Source organism: Furipterus horrens, unplaced genomic scaffold (genome assembly GCF_987537825.1).
Source record: "Furipterus horrens unplaced genomic scaffold, mFurHor1.1.pri manual_scaffold_3, whole genome shotgun sequence".
Taxonomy (NCBI): Eukaryota; Metazoa; Chordata; class Mammalia; order Chiroptera; family Furipteridae; genus Furipterus; species Furipterus horrens.
The window spans coordinates 191,023,694-191,051,060 of record NW_028327173.1 but is presented as its reverse complement, the minus strand read 5'-3'; the positions used below and the strand labels follow the sequence as shown (position 1 = coordinate 191,051,060).

The 27,367-nt window shown below is 47.6% G+C and overlaps 1 protein-coding gene across 6 annotated transcripts in view; it reads right to left on the bottom strand.

The window, feature by feature from the left end:
• The window catches only part of JDP2 (Jun dimerization protein 2), a 40,149-nt gene extending 17,437 nt beyond the window's left edge, over window positions 1–22,712 (bottom strand). For 2 of the 6 annotated variants that reach the window (XM_090271186.1, XM_090271187.1), the window contains exons 1-2: window positions 22,516–22,712; window positions 13,541–13,764 (exon numbers count right to left, since the gene is read on the bottom strand). In XM_090271186.1, coding sequence (XP_090127312.1) covers window positions 13,541–13,764; window positions 22,516–22,696 — 405 coding nt within the window. In that variant the 5' untranslated portion in view covers window positions 22,697–22,712. Of the gene's footprint in view, window positions 1–13,540; window positions 13,765–18,746; window positions 18,815–21,751; window positions 21,773–22,106; window positions 22,240–22,515 lie in introns of those variants that run through there. The other 4 variants (XM_090271190.1, XM_090271188.1, XM_090271191.1 and 1 more) reach the window with 4 other exon arrangements.
• Window positions 22,713–27,367: the final 4,655 nt, after the last annotated feature.

Below are 27,367 nucleotides of genomic sequence, written 5' to 3'. Positions count from 1 at the left end.
CCAAAAGACTTCTCTGTCTGCTCACATCTCAGCAGGATGAAGCACGGACCTGAGCCCTCCCAATCACCACCCCCACCCGGGTAAAAACCTTCTCCAGGGTTGAGAGAGCCCATAAAACAATAGGCCACTGGGGCCTGGGGCTGGTTTATGTGAAGAGAACAGGGAAAGGCCATTCTCTCAGAAAGCACTGGAGAACAGCTCCTCTCCACTGCTGAGAACAGACAGCATTGTGTTTGCAACAAAGCCTGAAAAAGCCGGCTGGGCAGGGTGACACCCATTTGCGAATGGTCCTGCTGAGGACAGAGCAAACACTGTTACTACAAAAGGGAGGCAGAGGCCAGGACACCTGGGAGAAGTCACCTGGGCATGGGCAGAAAACCCAACATTGAAGAGAAAAAGGGGACCATGATTCACTGGAAATTCATGTGCTGGAGGAGAGCTGTTTGAAGAATGATGGCCCTTTTTTGTTGAAATATGTCTATTTCAGGCCAATTTCATACTTATGGTTTAGCTGAGGTTTGGTTTCTTACAAGGCAATCAATCAGTTTTCTTGCCCAATTGACAATCGCTTCAGAAGACTAGAAAAAGGGAGAAATGGTGGCCTTGACAAGACTCTCCCCACTTCCCAAAGACTGGTACAAAGCAGACTATATAGCTTCAGGGGAAAATCCATTTTCTCCCGAAAAGAGTTAATAATACAGTCGAAACTGAGTCTTTAACAATAACACAAACAAGCTGTGTAATATGCCTTAATTACACTGGGGGAGGGGAGAGCCCAAAGAACAGAGACAAGAGCTCCTGCAAAACGACTGTCTATAATTAAATGAAAATGCCGTTGTTGCAAAGAATATCTATGAACAGGGATGTTCTGAAAGTCGTGAGTTGGCCAAAGTATATAGAAGAATATTTCAAGTCCCACCATCCTATTAAAGCCTTGGAAGTCATTTGTCTTTCATCATGAAGGTGAAAAGCAAGGTCCTTGGCTTAATTATTCTCCACCAACGCAGTTCCGTTTAATCTGTATGCAGGCTGTGGAGCTAAAATACGGATTTCAGCCAATTTCTTTCAGGCACAAGGCACAGATAATAGACAAACTGCTGAGCAGAATGGTGTCCTTTACTTTGAGGGTACTGAACTAATAAAAATCTCACCCAGGTGATGGAAGAATGATTTTACCATGAGTGGTATATGTTATGAAGTGGATACAAATAAAGTTCAGAGAGATGTGGGAAGGTGCTTGCAGAGCACCCAGGCAGATGCGGGGAGCGGGGAGGTGAAGCACAGAGCAGAAAGCTCACCCCACCCCAGTTCTTAGGCCAGAGCCGCTGCAAACTCCTGGTCAGATGTAGCAAATGGGAGCTCCTTTGGCGTCAGAACAGTTGGTCTGATTCTCCCTGCTAAAACAGTAAAGAAGCCAGCCTCCTGATAAACTCGGCAGCTTAATTAATTGGGAAGTCCCTTCGGGTGTGAACGCTGGCAGCAGGCAGGATCTCAAGACCTGTAAGTAACTGGTCTGGAAATGTTACAGTGTTGGCTGGCTCCGAGCAACCTTGCCTTACAAAGATTCAGGTACCACACACATTAATGAATACCTGCTGGTGTGTGGGTCCCTCCAAAAAGCTTGAGATAGGTTTGGCGATAAACTTGGTTTTGGACCCTTGTAGCCATTCTCAGAGACAATCACTGCCACTCAGAGCTGCGACATTTGGGTCATCTAAATGCTGAGAGGGCCAGCATCTCCTGGAGGGCTTGTTACATCACAGATTTCTGAGCATCACCCATTAGTTTGCTTCTATAGTTTAGGGGGAGACCCAAGAATCTGTACTTCTAACAAGCTCCCAGATGCTTGTGCTGCTGATCTGCAGATGCCCCTCTGAGCAATGCTGATGTAAACCAGTGGATTTCAGATTGGTTTCAGCAGTAGAAGGCTCTTTTTCAAATGATAACATATTAAATAAAGGCTGTATTTCCTTAAGGTGCTCACAGTTATATTATATACTTATTATAGTCCTCCACTGAGAATAATACAATGAGTTGTGGTTGATGCAAAACCTTTAACTCAGAGGTTATGGGGGATGGTTACAGGTTTCTGACAGTCTCAGGATCCAAACTATCCCTGTCTTATGTTTTCCTTCCGCACACAGATCAGTAGTTACAAACAGTGTTTTTCTGTGTGTATATATATGTATATCTGTGTGTATATACATATATACACATACAGTCATGCATTGCGTGTTTTAGTCAATGATGAACCGCATCTACAACAGTGGTCCCAGAAGATTGTAATGGAGCTGAAAAATTTCTATCACCTGGTGACATCATGGCCATCACAACGTCCGAGCGCAACACATTACTCAGGTGTTTGTGGCGATGCTGGTATTAATAAACCTACTGTCTGCCAGGCATATTACAGTATAGCACACGCAATTCTGTACAGTATGAACACTTGATAATGGTAACAAACAACTACGTTACTGGTGTATGTCTTTATCATACTTTTAATCATTATTTTAGTGTGTACTCTTCTACTTGTAAAAAAAAAAGTTTGCCGTAAAACAGCATCCCGTGTTATGCTAGCAGCAGCCTCGCGCATCTTATGTTTACTGCGAGTGTTGATTGAATCATTTTCGCTCGTGTTTGATTTAATCTTGTGTTGTTTTATACAGAAACGTACTGTACAGGCTTGTAGCCTAGAAGCAATAGGCCGTACTATATAACCTAGGTGTGTAGGAAGCTGTACCATCCAGGTCTGTGCAAGTGCCCATCTGCGTAATGACGAGATGGCCTCACGACGCATTTCTCAGAGGGTACCCCCGTCTTCACTGAGCAGCGCGTGACTGTATGTGTAAATAATGTTTTATCACGTTGCCTTGCACTCTCAGGATGCTCATCGGTTAAAGAAAAGTAGCAGGAAGAGCTTTATTCCGAAGTCTATGCAAAAGAGATTTACCTGGCACCAGAGGTCACCTTGGTGGTGCGCTCCAAGGTGTTAGATTTGATAACTAATAGGTATGAGCATGTGTGTGGATCTAGCTTTCTTTAAAATTAAAAAAAACAATGAATATATAAAATTATGCTTTAAGAATGACCCCAGCAAGTCACTTAATCTCTCTGAGCCTTGATTCCTTAACAACTTATAGTACTAATAACATCTACCTCACAGGGTAATTAAACAGATCAAAGGAAATAATGTCCACAAAAGCAGTTTGCAAACCATAAAGTGTGTTGCTCAAGTGAGCCTTCTGTCCTGGACGCAGATATCCCCACCCCTTCAAAGACCTGGGCGGCTATATACTGTACCAGGGGTTTCAACCAGTGGCTACAGGCTAGAACCACCTGCCGGCCCCACCCAGACCAATTGAATCAAAATCTCTGGGCTCCACGTCAGTATCGTTTTAACCATTCTCCAGGGTACTCTAATGATAGCGAGAATTGCTATTCTGTTTCCTCCTGAGTTCCACACAAAATCCTGCCAAATTGCTCTCATTGCATCGGGATGGCCACTAGCAATAAAAAAGAAAGAGAAAATGCCCCAGCCAGGTCTTGACCTTTCCACTGCTGTTGGTAGGAAAGGGAGTTTTAACAACTTTAGCTACTAATTCTGGAGCACAGATAGATGCTGAGCAATGTACATACAATATCCCCTTTAATCTACCTCTGTGAGGTAGATATCATTCTTCCCTGTTTTTTAAAACAGTTTTATTGAGATAACACATACCATACAATTCAACCAGTTAAAGTATATAATACAACAGCTTTTTGTATATTCACGAAGTTGTGACTATCACCACAGTCACTTTTAGAACATTTCCATCACCTCCAAAATATACCCATACCCCTTAGCTGTCACCCCTCACCAACTTTTCCCATCTCCCCCAGCCCTAGACACCAGGGAGCTGGTTTACCTTTCTGTCCCTATGGATTTGCCCATTCTGGACATTTCCAATCAATGGAATCCTGCCATACATGGTCCTTTGTGACTGGCTTCTCCACTTAACATGACATCTTCAAGGTTCATGCATGTTGCAGTGTGGGTCAGTGTTTTGTTCCTTTTCATGGTCAAATAATATTCCATTGTATGGATATATCATATTTCATCTACCCATTGATGGACATGATGGACATTTGGGTTGTTTCCACTTTTGAGATGTTAGGAATAATACAGCTACAAACATTCATGTCCAAGTTTTTGTGTGAACATGTTCTCCTTGCTATTGGCTGTATACTAGTAGTGAAATTGCTGTCATATGGTATGGGTCTATGTTTAACCTTCAAGGAGATGGCAGACCGTTTCCCAAAGTGGTTGCACCATTCTACATTCCTGCCGGCAGTTTATGAGGATTGCTGCTTCTCACCAACACTTGTGATTATCTGTCTTTCTTATTGTAGCCATCCTAGTGGGTGTGAAGTGGTATCTCATTGTGGTTTTGGTTTGCACATCTTTGATGGAGGCTGATGCTGCACATCTCTTCTTGTACTTATTAGCCATTCACATATCTTCTTGGGAGACATACACATTCAGATGCTTTGCCCATTTTTAACTTGAACTATTTGTCTTTTTATTATTGAGTGGTAATAGTTCTTTCTATTTTCTAGATAAAAGTTCCTTATCAGGTCTATAATTTGCAAAAATGTTCCCTCGTTCTGTGAACTCTTTATTTTGCATCCTTTAAAGCACAAAGATTTAAATTTTGATGATGTCCAATTTATCTATTTTTATTTTGTTGCATTTGTTTTTGGTGCCATATCTAATCCCAAGTCATGAAGATTTATTGCTGCTTTCTCTTAAGAGTTTTGCAGTTTTGGCTCTTACAGTAGGTCTTTGATCCATTTTGTATATGTTGTCAGATAGGGATCTAACTGCCCCGTCCCAGTTTTACAACAAAGGAAATTGAAGCTCAGACGTCTAGTGACCTCTCCAGAGCTAAATGATTCCAATGCAGCAACCCTGCCTGACTTCCAAAGAGCCAAGATCTGTTATTGGTGGTGGTTGGGAGAGGAGGCAGAGGACGGGGAGGCACTATGGAGGCAAACCCTGGGGGAGCTGGTCACCCCAAACATGCACGTGCACTGTTCTTAGTTAAGGGGACACTGCAGCCGCAGAACAGAACACAGCCAACAAGTCCCAGCAGAGGGCAGGGTGCGAGCAACCTCAAAGGGTTGCTAAAACCACAGGAGGCCCGTGAGCTCACTCCCAGCACCTCTGCAGCCTGTCCGAATGTGCACAAGTGTCCCTCTAATCACGGAGCACTATCCTCGGGCCAAGTTGTCTTGTGTCTTTGGGGCACAGAAAAGCGGAAGGAGATGTGGCTGACCCCAGAGTGGTTCAGCCAGAGGAGGTCACCTGTAAGAGGGCTCAGTCCCCCAACTCTGAGTCCATGCCAACAGACAGTGGATCTGGGGACTCCAAAGTAAGATGACCAGCATTGACAGGAAAGGCCACTTGGTAGGGCTGCTAAAAAACTGATTGCTCATGGAGATCCAGCGATGACCTTAACATCATAGGAAACACGGTAAGGGGTCACACAAGGCAGCTTAAGGGAAACCAGAGGGTTGAAGGGCCTTTTCCTGGACAGTTTGTGATGGAAACTACAACGCGGGCTGCATGTACACCACAGAGACAACCCAAAATAGGAAGGTCTGCTCGTTTCCCTGAAATGCAGGTCATAGGTGTGACACAATGGGAAGGCCAGTGTTGTCAGAATTTGTAGTGTCCTTCACTACAAATGGACTCGGTTTTAATAAAGTAATTTATAGACAGATTTCACTGTAGCCAAGGTCATCTTTACGCTCAATGTCTCGCTTAACCTTCACGATAAAAGTCTGTGAGTTTTAGTTTCCTCCTTTTATAGACGAAAAACTGACACTTGGGAAGACCAGCTGACTTGGCCAAGTTCACACAGGGAGTGGGCAAAGGATCCAGACTTTGAACCCAGACACTTGACTCAAACCCAGAGTCCCTCCCAGGTCCCAGAGCGGCCCCCCTGGTTAGGAAGCCGGGACGGTGTCCTGCTCCAGTGTCCCATGGGCACCTCCATACACTCAGGCCATGCACCACCTCCAAGGGCAAAACACCCTCAAGGAAATGAAAGCCCAAGTAACAGTTTCTGAATAAATTATACAATTAATTTGCATAATTGACACATTTGAAAAGTAAATCATAACCATATCATACATTTCTTGTGTATCTCAGTTAAGTAGCAGGCATTATGTAAAACCCTTTCCCTGCGTGGGTTCATTTTCTCATCACAGCAACACTGACAGGTAGGTACTAATATTATCCCCACATTAAGACAGAGAATCTAAGAAGGCAGCATGGGGCTCCCTGGACTTTCCTGAGGTCTCTGATTTCTGCTAAGAACATACATATGCAGCCATATCCCCGCCATCAGCTCTGCAAGAGACCCTGTGCTAGGATGACAGCAGGTATGATCCACCTACGATGTTAAACAAGAGCTTCAGAACCCCTGTGAATGCTCAGGGTGTGGTATCAAACCAGACTCAATCCCACAGGGCGCCATGTCAACACAGTCAAAGCTGCTTTTAGCTCGATCACTCATTCTCCCTCAAATTAAACTATTAAAGGGAAAAGAAAGCTAACAGCTTTTTTAAATGTGCTAATGGAATTAAAATGGAAATGCAGGATTTCAAAGACAAGTCAGGAGATTCTGTTCCAAGAAAGGCACAGATTGGGTCTCTCTGCCAAAGAAGTATGAGACAGAAAAAGCATCTGAGTCAGGGGGAAGAAGGCCAATGCTATTCCAAAGAGCCACAAATTAAAAACCAATTATGCAAGGCTTGCTAAAAAATGTCAGTGGGCTGCCTTTATGTTTTAAATCATTCAAAACACAAGCCTGCTTACACCAACATTTACCCAGCACATCAGCTGGTTGGGGGCAACTTTTTATGCTCAGGCTAAACATGGTGAACATTTTGGTCTTTTTGGTGAACAGACTCTGGGAAACCACCTGTGGCTAAGAATGGCCACACCTTCTAAGAAAACCCTATACGTAGTCCACAGGTTCAAATTCACATTTCATCCAAAGGCGAAAACTTTCTCAATGTCCTTTGGGGTCCTGGGAAAGTTGGAAAGTGACCAGAATGAAATACACAAACAGCTAAGTCTCCTCTCCTGCTCTGAAGATGACGAGGACCTGGATCCAGCCGGTCACCATGGGGAATACGTGATGGAAAGGCGGTCCGCGATGGAACACACACACTGGTTCCTCAAGGTGGAGCCCTTAGGATGTTCCCTGACAAGCAGTAGAGGGGCCTGAGAAGACGTTTAATAAACAAAGTCATCCCTGAGCCTAAAAAACACGCAGATTCCCTGGACTCTGAGATTCCCAGAGATTCTCAGTCTGTGGGCCTGGGGCCAGGTGGGGGGTTAGAAATCTATATTTATCAGAACTTTTCCAAGCAATTTGATGATCAGCCAAATTTGGGGATGGTTGGCTTGATTTTCATTGTGTTCTTTTTTTGTGTCTGAAGTCACCAAAGTTCAGAAACAAAAACAAGTGGACAATACTTGGAGGTAAGAATTGAGAGACAGAAATCAAGGTAGAGAACGTTTAAGTGATTTGCCAAGTTCACACAGCTAAGTAATGTTTAAAACAACAAGCATGTATAGAACATCCAATCTATGCAAGGCACTACACAGTCTGGTATAAGTGAAAAGAAATATAAGATCTAGTCCCTCTCCTTGGGATTTAAACATAGGACACAAACTCAAAAGCAGGCTGGTTACACAGACAGGGTGAAGTGGGCTAGGTATAAGGCAACAGGGAGTAGTGGGGCCTGTGGTAAACTAAAGGCCACATGCTAATACTATGAGCATCTGCTACTCAGCTATAGTTTTCATTGCATGTAAGGGTGTAGGCCTAGAGTGGCCAGATATTGTTTTGTTTTGTTTTATAGGATTTTATTTATTTACTTTTAGAGAGAGGGTAAGGGAAGGAGAAAAAGAGGGAAAGATACATTGGTCAGTTGCCTCTCTCACATGCCCAACTGAGGACCTGGCCTGCAACCTAGGCATGTGCCCTGACTGGGAATTGAACCGGCGACCTTTTGGTTCACAGACTGGCACTCAATCCACTGAGCCACACCAGCTAGGGTCAGATATTCTGGTTTTTAAAAAGAAACCAGAAAGTTCACCTTTCCTGGCTTTTAAATATAGCAACTCATTCAATTTAAAAAAAAAAGAAAGAGAAAGGAAAGAAAAAACCCACAGTGTGAGGGCCAAACGAGATTCATCTGTAGGCTGACTCCTGCGCACGGAATGATGGTTTACAGCCTCTTTCCTAAAAGATCATTCAGTCCAACCTCCCTTGAACTTGAGTCCCCTCTAAAGCCCTGCAGTGGCACAGAGGATGAGGGATCCCATCTAGCAGGTGGTTAAGTACGTTCCGGGTCTGTACATGTGTGTGCAAGGGTAGATCTTCTGGCCTTCCCCCGTCCCCGCAGCCACATTGAAAATGCATTCCAGGCCCCGAGGCAGGGTGTGGCCCCTGCAGCCACAGCAGCCAGCTCATAGATGACCCAGGAAGGACCAGCATCTTCAGGCCAATAGGGACTGGTTGTTTGAGGAGTCCAGCTGGAATGGACTATAGTAGGAAGGAAAGCTCTAGAGAAACCCAGAGAGGAATACTGGAAGGGAAAGAGGAACAAAAAGGGAAGAAGCAGAAAAGGCAGAGGCGGATTAAGGTCGGTTGAAGCCCCTGGTGCAGAAGAAAATATTGGGCCCCTTGAAAAAAAGAGAGACAGAGAAAATAAAAATACATGTTAACCATATTTTATGCAGCATAGTAATGAAACCATAGACTGAACCGGCGAGCGTGGAACAATTCCAGCCTCACTGAGAAAACCAGACTGCGCATCTACCAAGCCTGCGTACTCAGCACTCTCCTCTATGGCAGCGAGACGTGGACCACCTATGCAAGGCACGAAAGGAAACTCAACAGCTTCCACATGAGGTGCCTGCGACGCGTCCTGCATGTCGCCTGGCAGGATAAGGTCCCCAACACCGAGGTGCTGAAGCGAGCCAATATGTGCAGTTTGCATGCAGTTCTTAGCGAGAGACGCCTCAGGTGGCTCGGCCATGTCAAAAGAATGGATGCAGGCCGTATCCCCAAAGACCTCCTCTACGGCGAGCTAGCAGAAGGCAAGAGGATGACAGGGCGCCCAAAACTGCGGTTCAAAGACATCTGCAAAAAGGACATGACACAATGCTCCATCAATCTCAACACATGGGAAGTTCAAGCAGACGACCGCCTAGCCTGGAGGCTCGCGGTCAGGCAAGGTACGTCACGCGCGGAGGCTGCGCGCAACGAGGAGGCGGTCCAGAAAAGATCGAGGCGGAAGCAGCGTCAGCAGCAGCAACAACAGCCATCTGCCTTCACCTGTAACATGTGTGGCAGGGATTGTCACTCCCGAATCGGACTGCACAGTCATTCTCGGCGGTGCAGATAGACTCTCAAGAAGCTACGCCATCGTCTCTCGAGACGGACGGCTGCCGACGACGACGAATGAAACCAAACTTGATGGCATTAGAAAAAAGTGTAAAGTTGGGGTTTTGTGGGGCCCTTCAGAAGTCGGGGCCCAGGGCGTACACCTGGTACGCCCACCATTAAATCTGCCTCTGAAAGGGGGGGGCAGGGGGAGATAAAAGGGGGTATAGAGGGGATAAATAGTGATGGAAAAAGACTTGACTTGGGGTGATGAACATACAATACAATATACAGAGGATGTATTACAGAATTGTAACACCTGAAACCTACATAATTTTATTAACCAATGCCGCCCCAATAAAGTCCATTTAAAAAAAGAGAAAAAGACAAGAAAAAAGCATGGGCTCTAAAAATCCCATAACCTAGCATATAATATCCCCAGATTCTAGCCAACCATCAAAATCAGCAGTCTGACCACTCACCATCCACTCACTGCTTAATTTTTCTTCATACTACTGACCCTTTCTATTGTATATTAATTTGCTTATTTTTATTTCTGAATATCTCCACTACAATATACAGATCCAAGAAAAAGGGCAGGGGAAGTTTGTCCATTTTGTCTCTAGTTCAGTTCCCAGGGTCTGGCCCAGTACGTAGTAGGTAGGTGCTTAGCAAATATCCGTTGGAAGATGGACTGCTGGCAAGCAGCTGGCACCAAAACAGTTTAGCATTGCGTGTCAACCACATAATAATAACATCAGCACAAAACACCTTATCATTTACAAAACCTATTGTTTAACTTAATTCTTCCCATTTTCTTTTACCAAACTGCTTCATGCGTTTGCACCTGGCCCAAGAGACCCCTGGCCTCTGCAAGGCAGGCAGTCCATGAGCCTGCTCAGACCGCACCGTCTGCACAGTGGCTCAGCCCACTCTCTGTCCAGGCCCTGGGAGACAATGCGGCCACAGAACTGCCGGGCTCAGCGCTAATCGGGCCATGTCATCAGAACAATCCAATGTTCTGGGGCCAGGTTCACTCCACCCCACCCCCTTCCTCAGCCTGACAGGGAGGCAGCTGCAACATAAGGTTAAAGCTTTGGCTCTAAAGTGAGCTTCTGAGCTGCATGACCTTGGTCCTCTCAAGCCTTGTTAACCTCATCCGTCATGTGGGCATAACAATAAGAATAGTAACAGTAATTACTTCCAATGGTTCTTGTGCAAGTCCAGTGAGGTATTTCACAAAGAATGGCCAGCCCCGTGCCTCGTGCTTGGCTCAGTGCAACTGAAACATGGCTATTTCAGCAGCAGCCTCATCATTACTCCAGAGCCCCGGTTTGCAACTTTCCAGCGCTGGGAGCCTGAGTGACTTAACCACCTCTCCCCTGGACCTCAAAGTCCTCTTCCCTAACATGGGAAAAAGCCAGTCGCCAGAAGCAGGTAAGGAATAAATGAGATCATGCATGTTAAACACTGAGCACAGGGCCTGGTACATATTCAATGCTTAATACATGTGAGCTGGTGTCTTATAATTGAAGAAACTTTACTCATCTAAAATGCCTATGTGAAAATCCACCAAAGGCAGCTTGCCATATGCAAATACGTCTTTGGGACATGGGGTTCTGCAAAACAAGTTTCTCTTCCCACCCACTTCGTTGCTCTGAGAATGAGCCCTCCCACCCCCAACCACCCACCCACCTTTGAGTCTGACCTAGGAAGCATTTGGAGGTCAGTTCCCAGTGCAGGGCTGACCTTATTTCACACCAGCATGAGCTACTTCGCGCCCGCGATGCCGCAGTCTAACAGGAGGGAGAAGGCATGCAAATCCGCCCTGAAAACGGCTGGTTATTTTCATGGCCTGGATGGTGCATGCTTGTGGGCGCCTGTGAAGACAGCACATCGCTGTCAGGTACAGGGTGTATGCCACCAAATTGGGGGGGGCTGTGAAATGTAAAAATATCCAACCCAGCCCTGGCTGGTGTTGCTCAATGGATTGAGTGCCAGCCTGTGAACGAGTTCAATTCCCCAGTCAGGCAAATGCCTGGGTTGCACGCCAGAGGCAACTGAGAGATCTTTCTCTTGCACATCGATGTTTCTCTCCCTCTCTGCCTCCCACCTTTTCCCTCTCTCTAAAAATAAATAAATAAATAAAAATAAATATAGCCAATGCAAATGAAAACCTTCTGCCCCCCTCCCAAAAAAAGAAGGCTCCTCCAGTACCTTTTACAGAGGCAAGAGGTGGTAACTACACCTCACAGGCAAATCTTTGGTGGCCCGGCCCCTGTCTAAGGCTTTTCATCAATGCTGTAGCCTCAGCAGCCCAGGGACACTGTTCAGGTACTGATTTTAAATGCAATTATACTGTGGGATGATCCAGAAATGGATGCTTTCAAGTTATGGGCCTTAGAAGGTGAATAGCAGAGGACCGAAGGCCAGGGCCCTCCAAAAGTAAAAGAGAATTCTAAGTAAGTCAGAAAGTGCTATCAACAGCACATTGATCTACAAAATCAATTCACAAGAATGTAATCACTAGCAACTCTCATCTTGAAATCAACAGTCATTAGTAGGCATCTACAATGCATCTAACCCAGGTGTCTGAAGTGCAAAAGTCTACAGTTGGGGCCAAGCAGTTAAGGTAAATGAAGGTAGCTGGTAACAGAAGTAAGACCAACAGTATTAAAAAAAAAAAAAAATCAAGTACTAGGGAGGCGTGGGGGCCTGTGGCAAACTGGAAAGAGGAAAGAAGTGACAGGGGTCTCTGCCTCCAGTGTAGCTAGTTGCCATGCCAGACAGGGCATGGTGTAACCAGGTCTTCTGATTTTTAAATCAAAGATTAAAATCCAACTTTTTAAGTGAAATGTTGGTTCAGGTTTCTTTTAAAACACTATGCAGGCCAAACAAAACACATCTGAGAGCCAGATCCAGGATGCAAATGGCCAGTTTGCCACCCCTGGCCAAGCCCCCAGCAGCCCTTCTTTGCAGTTCTTATGTTATTCCTGGGGAGAGGGAGGGCCGAGCAGTAGCTGCATCATATACCCAACTCTCTCCTGCCAAGACCCAGACACCCTTCTCCACTCAAGAGGCCCTCTCTTCAAAATGTCTGGTTCTCCAAGCTCCATCCTGAAGCATGAGTGCCCAACCAGGGGCACCTTGGCCTGTGAATGCCCCTTCTCATCAGAGCTACTAAGCAACTGACACTCAGCTGCTTCCCATGTCCTGTCCCCACCTCTGCCCCCAGCCACCTCTCCACCCCCCACCACTGGCTCCTTCTCACTTGCAGGTGGGCAGCTATTCTGTCAGGCCTCTGAAGAAACGGCCCTGCTGGGGACCTCAGGCCTTTGGACAAACCTGGGAAACCGGCTGGGGGCATTCCCAGCACTAATGTGCACCAGCGCCGCACTGGGCACTTCTGCTTCTCACCAGTCCCCAGGGAAAAGCTCCTCTGCTGCACATAAGGCTCATGAGAGCTGCAGCTGCAAGGGACCTGAGGAGGGAGTGTGACACGTGTGAGTCCCCTGCAAACATCCAAGGCAGACCATCATGGGCGGCTGAGGCCATGCCCAGCTCTGGCAGCTCCTTGGGAAGAAAGGCCAAACCACCCTTCCTCCCAGTTCCCACATCTGGCTGTAGTCTAATGATCATTTCTAAAGATAACCCAATATTGGTATTCTCCTCTATATTTTTAAAAGAATGTGCACCATTCCATTATTTCCCCTGGTCCTCCCAACACCCCAGAGAGATTGCCAATATAGCATTATTCACTATGTATATTATTATTCACTCTTCCCTTGCCCCTCAAAGAATCAAAGACAGGTTCAGCACCCTGTCCTAGTCCAGGACTTCTCAAACTTTAACATGTCATGAATTCCCCAGGGGGAGACTTATTAAAATGCAGAATCTGTTTTAGAAGGTCTCTAGGGTGGAACCCGAGATTTGGCATTTTTAACAAGCCACAGGGAGACATGGATGCTCCTGGTCCTCAGACCCCATGTTGAACAGCAACATTTAGGTCACACAGCGGGTGTAGGGCTCGACCTGGGCCTCTAACCCAGGCGTCCGACCCTTGGATTCTGCCTGGGAAAACAAGGCTCACTCACCTCACTTTTCACGGGTTGAGGCCTCTTGCCCAGTTTCACCTCCAGGAAGTGCAAGGGGGCGATCATGGGCCCGATGTTGCGGATGTTGGCGTATTTCAGCTCCTCCGCAGTCAGGGCCGAGCTGGGGAGTCCGGTCAGGGGGCCGAGCCCAGGCAGAGAGCCCGCAGTCACGGAAGGGTCTGGGATCTGCCCAGGCATCATAGCAGGAGGAGCGGCAGTGCAGTCTGGAGTAGGCAGGAGGAAAGCAGGACACGTACTGTCAGCCAGAAGAGGTGCCACAAGGGCTTAAGCCCCGGTCCCTTGCCAGGACCTCATCCTTTCTTTCACTAATGTCCCCCTGAACCCCTTCCTGATCCAGTGGCTCTTTCTGACCTTAAGTCCATTTTGTTATAGAAGGAAAGTTAATCCATTAATTCACATCAAGGTTATCCTTGGCACTTAAGGTAAGACTTAATCCAACCATCAGCTCATCGATTTAGCATTTGCTATGCGCTTGGCACTGCATAATCCCCCCATTAGCCCTATAAGACTGGGTCAGTGCGCATGGCACAGAGGAAGAAGCTGAGGCTTAGAAAGATAACTCACTCAAAGACTGTACACAGTTAAAACTGGAAGAGCTGGGATTTAAACCATAAACCGTACTGCCTCCCAAGAGAATGGATTGTAACGATGGAATCTCAAGCACCTTTGCACCTGTTTAGGAGGGAGCTATTTTTGGCCTGGCATGGTGCCTCCCCTCAAATCACACATCCCATTCTGCATACTTGTTAAGACACCCTGAATATGAAATGAAGCAAATCGAAGTTAAAGGTGACTCCGTGCGTGTGTGAGAGTGTGCCTCTGGTATTTATGATTGAAGACACTGAGGCAAAGGAGATGGAATTAATTAGCATGTGCTTTCCCAGTGGAGACCAGTATGAGAAAAGTCCTCCAGGGTCTCCTCTTTCTCAAAGCAAACACATATTCTGACTGTGCAAGACCCAGAAGGTTTGCAGGGGAAGAAAGATTCAGGCATGAAAGACACAAATTAGGTCAACACCAGGAAAGTTCTTCCCTCTCTTTCCTGGGAGGAGCTCATGGGTAAGAAAAGGTCACTTCGAGGCACAGATGACAGTGCAGAAGGCTTGTTTTCCAATAAAATCAGACTTATCTGGTCCCTTACAGGGCTCCTACCCTTCTGTTCATTCATCCATCCATGCACCCAGCCATCCATCTGATTGCTGAGCACCTACAATACTATGAGCGAGGAGGCACATCTTTTCTGCACCCTTCTTAGTACCTAGTGTTCCCCAGCCCATCTCAGAAAGGGATCTGAGACTCATTCACATTACATTGCAGTCTTAGAGCTGGAGGAGGCCCTGTGCTTATTTATCTAAACCACATCCTCATTTGCACATGAGGAAACTGAAGCTCAGAGAGATTGAATGACTTGCCCAAGGTCACACAGCTAGAGCAGGAAAGAGCCAGAGCTGGACTCCTGGTCCCTGGATTTTAGAACCAAAGCTTTCTCATACTGCCCCTTTTTGTTTCCCCTCTTGGTTTCCAAGAGATGTTAATGAAAAAGGAATGACCTTATAATAGTAGACTTTCAGACACTATCCCACAGTGGAGCATCGTTGTCTTGTACAGAGGACCCTCTACTTTGTCTGCCATTAAGATCCAGGTTTAGGAAGCTCCCTGAATAACCCATGGCAACTTGGGTGGGTGCCCAGACATAGAAATGGTCCCTGAGACATCTCACATGTTGTTGGCCAGTGTACTGTGACCCTCCCTCAACCTGAGCTGGACTTGATTCCAGGGTCAAGGGGAGAGTTCCCCCTCCCCCCTCTAGAGCTGAGCCCGCAATGCAGAGGGCTTCAGGTGCCGCATCAGGAGGCTGCTCCACAGCATGACGGATGAGCTGCACGTCTCCCCAGGGAAAACAAGAAAAGGGCCAGTGTAAGGACTCATTCCTGTGTACTGGTCCAGCCACACGGACACTCCCTGGGCATAGGAGGGTGACTTTAGGTCACCTGAGCCAAAGTGATAAAGGAAACTCACATTTGCTTCTCAGAAGAGGAGAAAACCCTACAAAATCCCCTCTTCTAGACCTGAACTGATGCTACAAGAAGTCAGTGACCCAAAAGGGATGCTTAACTGAGCTAGTCAAAAGGGACAGGAGATAGAGGCTAGAATATGCCCTGTGCCTGCTGCTTCAGCTGAACACAAACCCCAGGTATGGAGCAAAGCAAAAATACAGACAAAAATCCACTCCTTGGCCAGAAGACCCAGAACCTCCATGAACTGGAAGGGCGCACTCCTGCATGGCAAAATGTGCCACGTGGCCCTTAGCAAGTGGAGGGGTAATTCCAGGCGGGTAGCAGCAGGCATGCCTGGTTGTTGCCCCATGTGACCCCAGTGCCTAGCATCATTTCTGGCATAAAAAGGGTAATCAATAAATACTTACTGAATTATAAATAAATGGATGAATGAACAAATAAATAATAAATTCATGGCAGAGCAAAATTCAGTGAATGGGGTAAAGGTCCACCTCTGGCAGTTTAGCTGCTCACTATCCACCTCCAGATTATCAGTTCCCACAGTAGACCCCAAGAAAAATACTCCAGAGGCTTCTGTGTTTCCTAGCTTAAGCCATCTCTGAGAGATGGAAGCCAGACCCCACTCTGTTCCGGGAATGATAGGCTCTGCTTGCAGCTTCTGTTTATTTTCATACAGATGGTATAAATGAGACACTAACAAATGATCCCAAAATATCTGCTACTGTGGAACTGTGGAACCCCCCTCCAAGAGGGGTAACCACCCCGTGGGAGCAGCAACCCATAAATTCTTGCCATTCCTGCTTCCCTGTGAACCCAGCCCAGCGACAACCTCACTCAGGGGATCAGGCTCCAGGCTTTCGTTGGCAGAAGCAAAAAATCCCCCTCTCTCTACTTCCCCCACAAGGGCGCCCCTAACTGCTCAGATACAAACCACAACGTCCTTAACACATGCCATTCCTAGGAGACAGCCACACAGCTGACGTTCACGAGCTAGGAGTCATCCTAACCAGCTCTGGGGAGGGGGTGGGGGCCAGAGGGAGGGGTGGAGCGACTGCCTTTCATAACTGGATCCTCATTAACTGGAAAGAGCTGGCTGACAATCCAAGGCTAAAAGGCAACTTCGGTGATTTGAAAAATAAAACAACTTGATGTGATTTAGAGATCTATAAAAAGAGGAGTGGGGTGGTGGTGGATAAAAACAGGGAACCAATAACAGCCAGGAGGAATTTACCCACTTCAAGGAAGACACAGGAAAGATGACAAGAGGTGAAATCATCTCCCACACTGGTTGTTCCATACGGAACCAATTTAGGAGGAAAAGGAGAACTAGGCACTAAAAGCTTTAGGGAAGAACCCAGAGGTTTTTTCGTTTTTCCCTTCAGGACCCAGGAGGTCCAAAAGGAAGATAAACACCCTCCATGTCTCCATTAGTAACTAGGATGCATAAATAAAGAGCAAGTGCTATACATTGGCAGCAGACCAAAATTGGCGAATGAAGCGTGTGCCTCAAAGAGAGGCCTAGAATCCAAAAACACTTTGGCAATTTAGGATACTGACCAGGAATAGCCTGGAAACTAGCCAATGAAGAAAAACTGGGTATGCACAGATCAAGATGGGACTGACAAGCAAGGTATGAATAAGAAAGGGTTCAGGAGGTCACAGTGGACCCTAAGCTGTTGTTGAGTCCAAGATTATGAGTAATTTGATGCAGGTCCCAAAAAGCCAGCTCAAGAGAAACAGGGACCAGATGGATCCATGGGGAAAGAACCTGAAGAGCTAATATCAGTATCTCTCTAGTCTGACTTACTCAGGAACTCATAGGCACACAGTCTGGGGTGCTGTCTTGTACAAGCAAAAGAAAAGCCAGAAAACATTTCAAGTCCAGAAAATGGATCCTATTGGGAGACATTAACATAAAACATAATTTTAACTGAAACAAACAAAAAAGGTTGAAGTAACTTAAGTTTTTGTCTCTTATTTTCTTCTCCTGTTTAGTGTATGTATATCTGTGAGATACTTTTTTTTTCTTTAGTAGGAGTATCCACAAATAAATAACGGTTTGCTTTAATAGGTCAAACTTGTAAAGGGCTAATTTTATTAGCAAGTGCCCAATCATTGGCATCTTCATCTAGAATGGCAAAGACAGATAAAACAATAAAAAATAATGAAAAATTTTTTTAAAGAACAGGTTAAGAGAAAGTTATCTCTGCATCATGAACTTTTTGTCCATAGAAGCAAAAGTTTAAGGGAGGCTTTAAAATTCCTGGGTCCTTTTGAGAAGGTTAGCTCCTCTCCAGGCAAACAGCTGGTCTCCGTGGGCAGCAGAACCCAGGAATGTGTGTGCAAGTGAGTGCAGGCAGCCTCAGGCTGCAAGGTGCAAAATAGTGGAGGTGAGTGAGAACAGGTCAAGGAGCAAGAGAGCTGGTTCACAGGATCACGCCCCAGGAGCACTAGTCGAGAGCAAGTAGCCAGCCAGCACCTGGCAATCACCAAGAGCAGGTGGGAGGTCTCGAGAGCTGAGCCTGGGAAGATTCCCAGGAGGAAAATGTGTGCGTGGGAGGGCTGGGGTTGGAGGGGGCAGGGGGAAGCACCACAGAAAGGTGCCAGACCAGTGATCACAGAACATATCATGAATCTTGGAGAATTAAACAGCAAACCTGTTCTTGGAGATAAGGAATTATCTGGGATGATCTCTCTCCTGGAATCAGAAATTACATGAGTTAACCAGCTGCAAAAAGACCAAGAGCATCAGAAGGCAAGGAGCAGCAGGGTGAAGAAGCACCAAGACAAGGACAAGCAGCAGAAGCCCCTCTCCAGATGGCTGTCCCAGCTCTACAGGCAGGACAGTAAGGCGGGTTATGGGTGGGAGCTTTGGAGCCATACCTTCTGATCAGGAAAACTGGCTCTATCCCTTACTAGCTGTGTGACCTTAAGCAAGTTCCAGAACCTCTCTGTGCCTCACTTTCCTTAGCTGTAAAGTAGGAATAATAACGTTATTTGCCCCGTGAGGCTGAAGAGAGCATTAAACTAGTGACAGCTTGGAAAGTACCTGGAACAGCATCTGCCACTAGGGAGTATGAAGTCAGTGTAACCATGAGGGTCTTCCTTCCTGCAGTACACTAGTGCTGGACACCCCTCCAGGTCACTTCTGTATGATTCCTACCTACCACTGATCTCCTTTTCCTACAGCCACAAAGAGGATTCCTCCAGAAGATTCTCTGTTCTCCTGCTTTCCAGTTCTTAACCCCAAGGGGCCAGGACCATCCTGCATCCACGCAGTTACTGTAGAATTGAAACAAAGGGGCCAGGTCAAGGCTGTGTACAAAGGTGGAGAAATGAGGCCTAGCACTTGCCCTTTGCCCCAATTTCTCCTAAGGTCTCCTCCATCCTACATTCCAGAACACAGCTGCATAGATCCCTGGCACCACCAACTGGCTAGGTTTCCACCGCTGCCTCCGGAAACAGACGGCCAGCATCTTTTGTGTCCTCCGACCCACTTTGGCCTTGCCCTGCTTAGACGGGGTCACTCCTCAGATCTTCCTAAGAAGAAAAAGGGGAGCGGTAGCAGTCAGGAGAAGCCACCACCACGGCACACTGGTATGCATGATCCCTGCGTAGAAGAAACCAGAACCTCTCCCCAGGAAAGGTTCTTCCCAAGAGACCAGAGAAATGCTTTCACCAAGGCCCCATCTGTAAACACTGTCTCCTCTGCCTGATGTAGGTGCTCAATAAACACAAAGTTAAGTTACTTCTGCCAGGAATCCTTATCCTGAGCAGCCAGATGAAGCTGGGAAGGTACTGCCATCCGACAAGCCTCGATGCTCTCTTCCCTTTTCACCCCGCCTCTGGTCTTTGGTGTCAGGAGTTCATAGCATGAAATAGTCCACAGACATACACACAGAGTGTGTGATAAAGCCTTTGGCCCTTTTTATAAAATGCCATTGGCCAGCTAAAGCTTTGGAAATGAAGCTCCACAACTGGAGTCCCATGGGCTGTAGAAAAAAAAAAAAAATCCCCATAATGGTGGGCTCTGGTTGGGCCTCCCACAGCCAGCAAAGAATGTAAAGAAACAGACTGAAACTCCAACGCTGGGTCGCTGAGGCATTTGTCTCTGCTGAGCTTCGAGAGGCCAAACCACACACACGCACAAGAGTGAACACACACACATACACACACAGGCACACGGAGCTTGGCAGCCCGTAAGTTCCAGAGCTGGTAACACAAGCCACGGAACCGACTGCCAAGACAAGCAACAGAACGAGCCAGGCCCAGTTTCATTGGCCACCATAGTCTGCATATGGCCCGGGACGCAGCCAAAACAGTGTTCTCACCCTCCTCAAAGGCATAGGAGACCCTCTGTTTTCAAACACACCTCCACAGAGCCTTAATTAAAGGAAAATGGAAAAATAATGTGCCTGCTGCTCTCCCCCTGCCTATATAGGTATGCACACACACACACACATTCATACACACTCTATTTTTCTCTTCCTCCCATTTCAATTTCAAACATAATTCATTCGCATGGAAAAAAGCAAACTGCATCCTGCAGCAGAAAAGCAGAAAAGAATGTTGCTTGCCCTCAGCCCTGGCTCTGATTGCTCAAGTTGAGCTGGAGCTGAATGAACACAGAACAGGCCAACCTAGAGTCTGCACTGGCCCCTCTCTTCCAGAGTGGAGCTGGAAACAGAAACACTAGTGAGAGAGACAGCCCATTGCAGCCCCAGCAGCCCTGCGACAAAGAAGGCCTGGAGAGCCGAGCCCTTCTCATCCTGCCAAGGGCTGGAAAAGATGCCCACACAGCCGGCAAACAGGTGGGGGAGACAGACGCTGGTGGCTACAGACACTAGGCAGTGAGTGAGTGAGGAGATCTTGGTCCAAAGCCTTCCCTAGGGGACACCGCTACCACTTGTCCACACAGCTCCTTGGACGTGGCTGCAAACAGCCTAGGAGAAAAGTCAGAGGCCTCCATACCCATGCCTTCCAGCAGCCTTTCAAATCTCACAGCACCCGGCTCTTCAGGAAGATTCTGGAGCTGACTGCAGCTCCGAACCAAAGCCAAAGTAGAAGGGGAACAGAAGAGTCTTTGAGAACTCCGTCCTCCCTGCTTTAAACAAGGTAAAACCTTAACCAGCCAGAGGCAAGAGAATAGACCCTGCTTCTCTTCCCCGGTTCTCAGGTTCATCAGAGCCATGCTTACACCTGATACCTGGTAAAACTCTCCCCTAGAAATCTGCAAAGGAAGGTCAGGCAGCCATCAAAGCTGAAGCCAGATTTGCTGAAAAGATGAAAGCAACGGGAGGTGTTTTTAAAAACCTTCAGGGAAGGGAGGTTGGGGGCGTGGGTGGGGATTCGAGGGAGATGATATGTGAACATAATTCACAGCGAGGCCTTAAAGGACAAGCAAGCACGCAATAATGGTTCAGAACTTCAGTTTCTGATGCTCCTGTTACTAAGACCCTGAGGGGAGGCCACCAAGATTTAAACCTGGATATACATACCCAGTCTGCAAGCCTTTTTTGAGAGGCAGACCTGGGCTCATCTGCCCTGAGTACATGTGTTCAGGACACAGCCCGATGCCTGGATGCCAGTAGGGAGGGTGGCACACTGAGCCAGGATCAGGCAGCCTTGCAAGTGGAGCGCACCCAAAGGGTCAGTGAATTTCCCTTCCACCAGCCTCTCCATTACCAGCCCCATGCATTTCCTATTCATCTCTGCAGAAAAGCCAAGGCCTCCCCATCTTTCCGGCCCCTCCCAGGGTCTGGGGTCCAGGTTGTAAGGCCCAATCCATCGGCCTCTTGAAGGGAGCAGGGGAGCCGCAAAAGAGGGCTTTCTAAACTGGGCTGGTCAGGAGAGGAGAGGCTGGTTACCTAGAAGAGCCGGCATGTCTCCTTATGTAACCTGACTTGGGAGCTAGGGGAACGCAAAGGGGACCCGGGCCACCCCTGGGTCCTCTCCCAGCCCAGAACCCCGGAGCAATGGCCCTGAGAAAAGCCCCCTCTCAGGTCTTCGGGGAGCCATGCTTCCTCCCTGCGAGGCGTGGGGGCAGCACGACTTGCCAGCAGGTCGCTGTCAGCTCTCCAGCACCAGCACCCTGCATGCACCTCCCTGGCCTTTCACCTTCCATCTGCACACCCACGGCCTGTCTTCCCCAGGCAATTTGCTCCCCACTCACCCGCCTTCCCTGCCGCTGGAGGGAAGCACCTCTCTGCAAACGCACGGGGGAGGAGAGCGCGGGAGGGAGACGGAGGGAGTGCCCCGGCTGCCCCACTTGAGGACAGAGTCTCCTGTCCCAGGGTGGGAACCAAGGGGAAGCCACCAGCTCCCCGGTGCTTCGCGGGTGCAGCCTGGGCTGCAGCGCCCCCCGGCCAGGGCAGCTCAGGGTCCCAGTGCTGCGGGAGCCTCCCTGCAGGGTGGCAGGTTCCGGGGCTCAGCGCGCTCCGCCCGCTCGGGGGCGGTCGTCCCAAGTGCCCGTGGCCCCCGCGCCCCACCCCGCCTGACCCCTGGTCACCCCCAAGGCGCGCACGCACCCACCGTGCAGAAGCCGCGGGCGGAGGCGGCGCCCCGGGGGCCGGGGCCCGGCTGCAGGCGCCGTGCTCACTCAGCGCCGCTGCCGCCCGGCCGCCGAGCTCCGCCCGGTGCCCAGGCCCGTCCCGGCCCGGGAGCCGCCGCGGCGCCAGCCCCGCCGCTGCTGCAGCGTCCGCCGCCGCCAGCGCCTCCCGTCGCGGCCGCCGAGCGTCCCTCCCGCAGGCTGTGGCGGGCAGCGGGACGGGTTGCATCAGCCCCAGCTATATAGCGGCCCCTGGGCGGCGGGGAGGGGTCGGGAATGCGGAACCAGCCCGAGCTGCCAGCTCCAGACGTCAGAGGGGGAAGGAGAGGAAGGGAAGGAGGGGACAGGGGAGGAGGGGGGTGTGGATCTGGCGCTTCACACCCACTGACCTTCACCTCCCCCGCCGCCTTTGGCGCCCTCCTCCCGCGGCTTCTCACACTCCTCTCCCCGCCGGGGCAGTCCGGGCCCCGCAGCACCAGCCGGGGCTCCATCGCGATCCCCGACTCTCCCACCCCGCGGCTCAGCAGCGCGCGAGAAAGCAGGACGCGGCGAGCGGTTATGTAAGAGCATCCCCCGCGCACAGCCGCCCGGCGGCCACCCCAGAGGGAAGCCGCGGCTGGAAGAGAAAGGGGGGGGGGGGGAGAAGGCGGCGGCGGCGGGACAGGTCGAAAGCCCCTTGAAGCATAATGCAGCCTGTGTTGAACCATCTTCCTCAGTTCTTAGCGCTTTTTTCCAAGCCGAGAGAGAAGATTTCAGCACATTTTCATTCTTGGACACTTAACGACTGAGTCAGTGAGGAAATGATCTCGCAAGCTGGTTTTATTTTCCCATGGACACGATGGGCAGAAGATGAAGGCATATGGGTGCCTCTACCCCCACCCACTAGCCCACCTGGCAACCATAGGTGCCCTTAAGCCCTGAGGTGATTCACCGCAAGAGGCCTGCCCTCCTCGGGGGCTGCAGCCTGAGCCCACCGTCTTCTCCTTCCTGGTGGCTGTTTGACCCCTGGGTTTTTTATCCCACTCCTTGAGGCTTCTCCTTTCCTCTCACGGACAGAGCAGAGCCAGCCCTCCGCCCACCCCAAATATCCTTCTCCCCCATTACAACTTCCATTGCCAACTCTACTCCCACCTCTCATGCTGTGAGAGAGAGAGAGAGAGAGAGAGAGAGAGAGAGAGAGAGAGAGAGAGAGAGAGAAAGAGAGAGAGACGTGAAAGGAGACTCTAGAGGAAATGTGTGTTCCATGGTGCCCTCCAGCGTACAAAGGCCAGAGCCCTCCAGCACATGTGGCACCTGAGACCTTGACCTCATGGGTGGCATCTCCAACCTCCAGACCCCCTGGGAGCTCAGCCAACCCCCCACCTTTCTGCCTAAGCCAGATAGTGATGACAGTTTATATTCAGTGACTGTCAGCCTCCTTCTCAGCTATGTCAGGTCATCACCCAAAGAAGAAAGGAAGTGAAAGAAAAAGTTCATGCCTTCTTGGAGTGCAGATGCTCAGAGTGAAAGAAACAAGACTTGAGACAGATGGGAGCAAACAAGCAAAGCTAAAGGAGCACATCTCTGTAATGCAAGTGCAGTGAGATTTTATTCTCCTTACCTCTCCAGTGCAGCACAGTCGTTCCTGAGGAGAGGACTGGGCTTCTTCAGGGAAAGGCAGATCGCATCCTGATGACATTGCCTGGCTGGTTTAACCTTCACGGTCATATCTCTCCCTCGAAACACTGAAGTTAGTTAAATAAAAAGAAAGTAAGGTCCTGAAAGAATCTACAATGCAAACTGAGTAGTAATTTGATCAGTTTGTGGAAGAGCATGACTCTCAGCATCAGAAAGACCAACTACATACACCTTTACTGCAGCGTAAAGATCAAAGCGGGGTGCTATGCAACTGCCTCTGGTGTTTCCCCCCATGGTACTGAGGTGTGGGAAAAAACACTGACTGGGGAGCAGTATTACTTTATGCATCTTTGCCTAGGACTTTGAAAAAACTAAACTGAGCTGTGTGTGGGAACTAATAATTAGTGTGTGTGGTTAGAGCAAGTCCCCTGCTTGCTTTGCATGTGACTGGGCCACTGGAAGTCCTCCTAGGCCTTTGCTTCCCCCACAAATTAAATATGCTACAGGGGTGGCACCAAAGGATAACTTGGGGATCACTGGTCCCTCCATTTCCCTGTAATAGCCATCAGGTCTCCTCCATTATTTGATGTGGATTTTTTTTCAATTTTATATAGAATGCTATATAAACACAGCTTCAAGACATCCCCTCTACCATATTGTCCCCACCAGTCCCCTCCAAGTCATTGCTTCTGGAATTGGCTGGAGGAAGAGGCCATAAATGGGCCCATTTATGTAGACATTGGCCTGCTTTGCTGGGTGGAGCTCATCTACTACTGGGTCTTAGGGATGGACAAATGACCAAGCCTAAGGCAACTAGAAAAGTCCTGATTAATACAGTGGGCTGGTCAGAGATTGCCAAGTATCCCAAGTTAGTCTAATGAGTGGAGAAATTCTGTGGATCTGCCAGGAAGAGAAGCTGCCAAAAACTAGACCTGAAATTGTCAGAAGCTACCACATGGAGGGAGTCTACTGAGAGTGAAGCTAATGCAAAGAAGAATAGAGCCAAGTAATGGAGGGAAAGACAGATCAAGTTCACAGAACTTTGTCTGAGTACCTAAATCCTGAATCCTGGTACCTAACATTCTCCCTACCTCTGGAATTTTTAGTTATAAGAATCAGTAAATTATATCTTACCTAAGACAGTTTGAATTTAGGTTTTCTTGCAACTAGAAAAGGCCTGGTTAATACATTGGATTTTGTATCTCTGACTTATTTGGACAATTATGTTTTAAAGCTTAATAGACATTGATGAATCCCGAGCTCTTTGTGAACAAGAAAATATGCAATGGCAAGGCAAAATAATTAATTCCCCAGAGGTGTTCCTCCACCATCAAAGGAGGAAATGATAATTCTGAGTAATCAACTAGTCTTATGTTAGTTTATTGAAACTGTTATGTGCCTGTGAGGTACACAAAGTTTAAGACATGATTCCTCGCCTGTCCCCACCTCCCACCTAGTTAGGAAGAATAACCTGAATACTAATGAACAGCAAGACCAGGAGTAACTAAGAGCTAGCATATGTCACACACTAAAAACTAGGAACTTAGGCAGGATTGCTGCATATAGGAAAATCATTCACTAATTGATCCATTCTCTACTCAACCTGTGCAGACCCAAAACTACAACTAGTAGTTGGCAGGCTGAATTTGGCTTTGTTGGTTCAACCTTAAATTCTTTATTTTTTTTTTAACATATCAAAGACTTTACACAAAAATCAAATTTCTAACGTCTCTTGAAAACAGTCACTCAGGCAACATGTCATAGTCAAGACTGGATAGATTATGACACAGTTGCAAACATCCTCAAAGCTCAGTGGCTTAACATGAGAAAAGTTTATTTGTCACCCACACAAGACCTTTGAATCAAGGTGACTGTCCAGGACAGCTGCCCTACAGGTGATGGCTCAGCAGTGTACCTCTATCAACAAGTGCAGCCACAATCACAATGGAGGGGAAAGAGAGAGAAGAGAGGGTAAGGCACCAGCAGTTAAATATTTCCTCCTGGAGTGACATATGACGCTTTAGCTTACATTTCATTGGCCAAAGAAAATCACATGGCCATTCTTAATTTCAAAGAGGTAAAGACACTCAGTCCTCTGGTATACCATAGAGGAGGAGGAAGCCATGTATTAATGAACAGTTAATATCTGCCACAGCATGCACTACCTAGTGGCAACAGTGGGCTCCGGCCCACTAGAAACTGCTCCTTCGAGATGGGAATTAACCCCCAATTTGACACAGGTTATTAACATGGTCTGCCTAGCCCCTAGGGGCATTTGATTTTGCAGCTTCTGGCACAAACAAAGCCAGTCTCAGTATCAGTCTTTTAGGTGTTCCAGGTAATCCATGGAGTTATCACAAGTTTTTTAAAAACATTTTATTTGATTTTCTAATTAAAATACCATAGAGAAGTCTTGGGTGAAGGACAGGATAGTATCATAAAATCAAACAAAAAGTTGAAACTAGCTGTTATATTTTCTGCAAGTTACACAGACCTGTTCATAATGGTTTCTTCATCCTGCTCTTCCCTTGCTCAATCAAACACCTACCAGGAGACTCCAGGAGAAACAAACTTCTTGAAAAAAAAAACCAAATCAGACAACAGAGGAAAAAAGTTTGCATGGCAGTAATTTAGGGTAGTAGGGTTCTGGTTTAAAGTTATTTGTTTATTTATTTACTTATTTACATAGTTATTTTTTTTAATTGGGCTCTGGACTCTGGCAGCAATTTCCCACTAAATTCTCACCATTGATTGATTTAGAGCAAGAGAAAGAGGGAAAGAGAAAGAGAGAGGGAGAGGGGGAGAGAGAAACATCAGTTTATTGTTCCACTTATTTATACATTTATTGGTTGATTCATGTATGTGCCCTGACCGGGGATTGAACCCTCAACCTTGGCATATTGGGATGACATTCAACCAACTGAGCTATTCAGGGTTAAGTTTTATATATATAAAATGTCAAATCACCCAGGTGACTTAGGCCCCTACAGCCCAAATCTGGCATGCTGTGACTTCCAGCTTTTCCCAAAACTAAAATTGCCTTTGAAAGGGAAGAGATTTCAGACTGTTGATGAGCTTCAAGAAAATAATACAGGGCAGCTGATGGTCACTGGGAGAACTATGTAAGTTCCCAAGGTCCCTACTTTGAAGGGGACTGAGGCATCATTATCCTATGTACAATGTTTCTTGTATCTTGTATCTTTTCAATAAATGTCTCTATTTTTCATAGTACATGGCTAGGTATCTTCTGGAAAGACCATACGAGGTGATTTGATGTTTCGCAAAAAAACTGCATGAGACGTGATGCATGAGCAGGCATGTTGTCACGATGAAGCTGCCAATCACCAATTGGCCACAGCTGTGGACTTCTGAATCATCCAAATAGTTTTCGTGGAGGAATGCTCAAGCTTAACGCAAAATTGGTGCAGATTCATTGCTGTAGTTGCTCAGTCATTTTGAATGAGGTGGCCACACAGTACACATGCTCACTAGTGGCATCTACTGCCCCCACTGACTAGTACAGTGGAGTTGTCATTGTTCACGCATGTACATTTCAGTCCACTCTCCTTGGCTACCAGGTTATATTGATGTCATGCAAACCATTCTCATTATATTAACAATGGT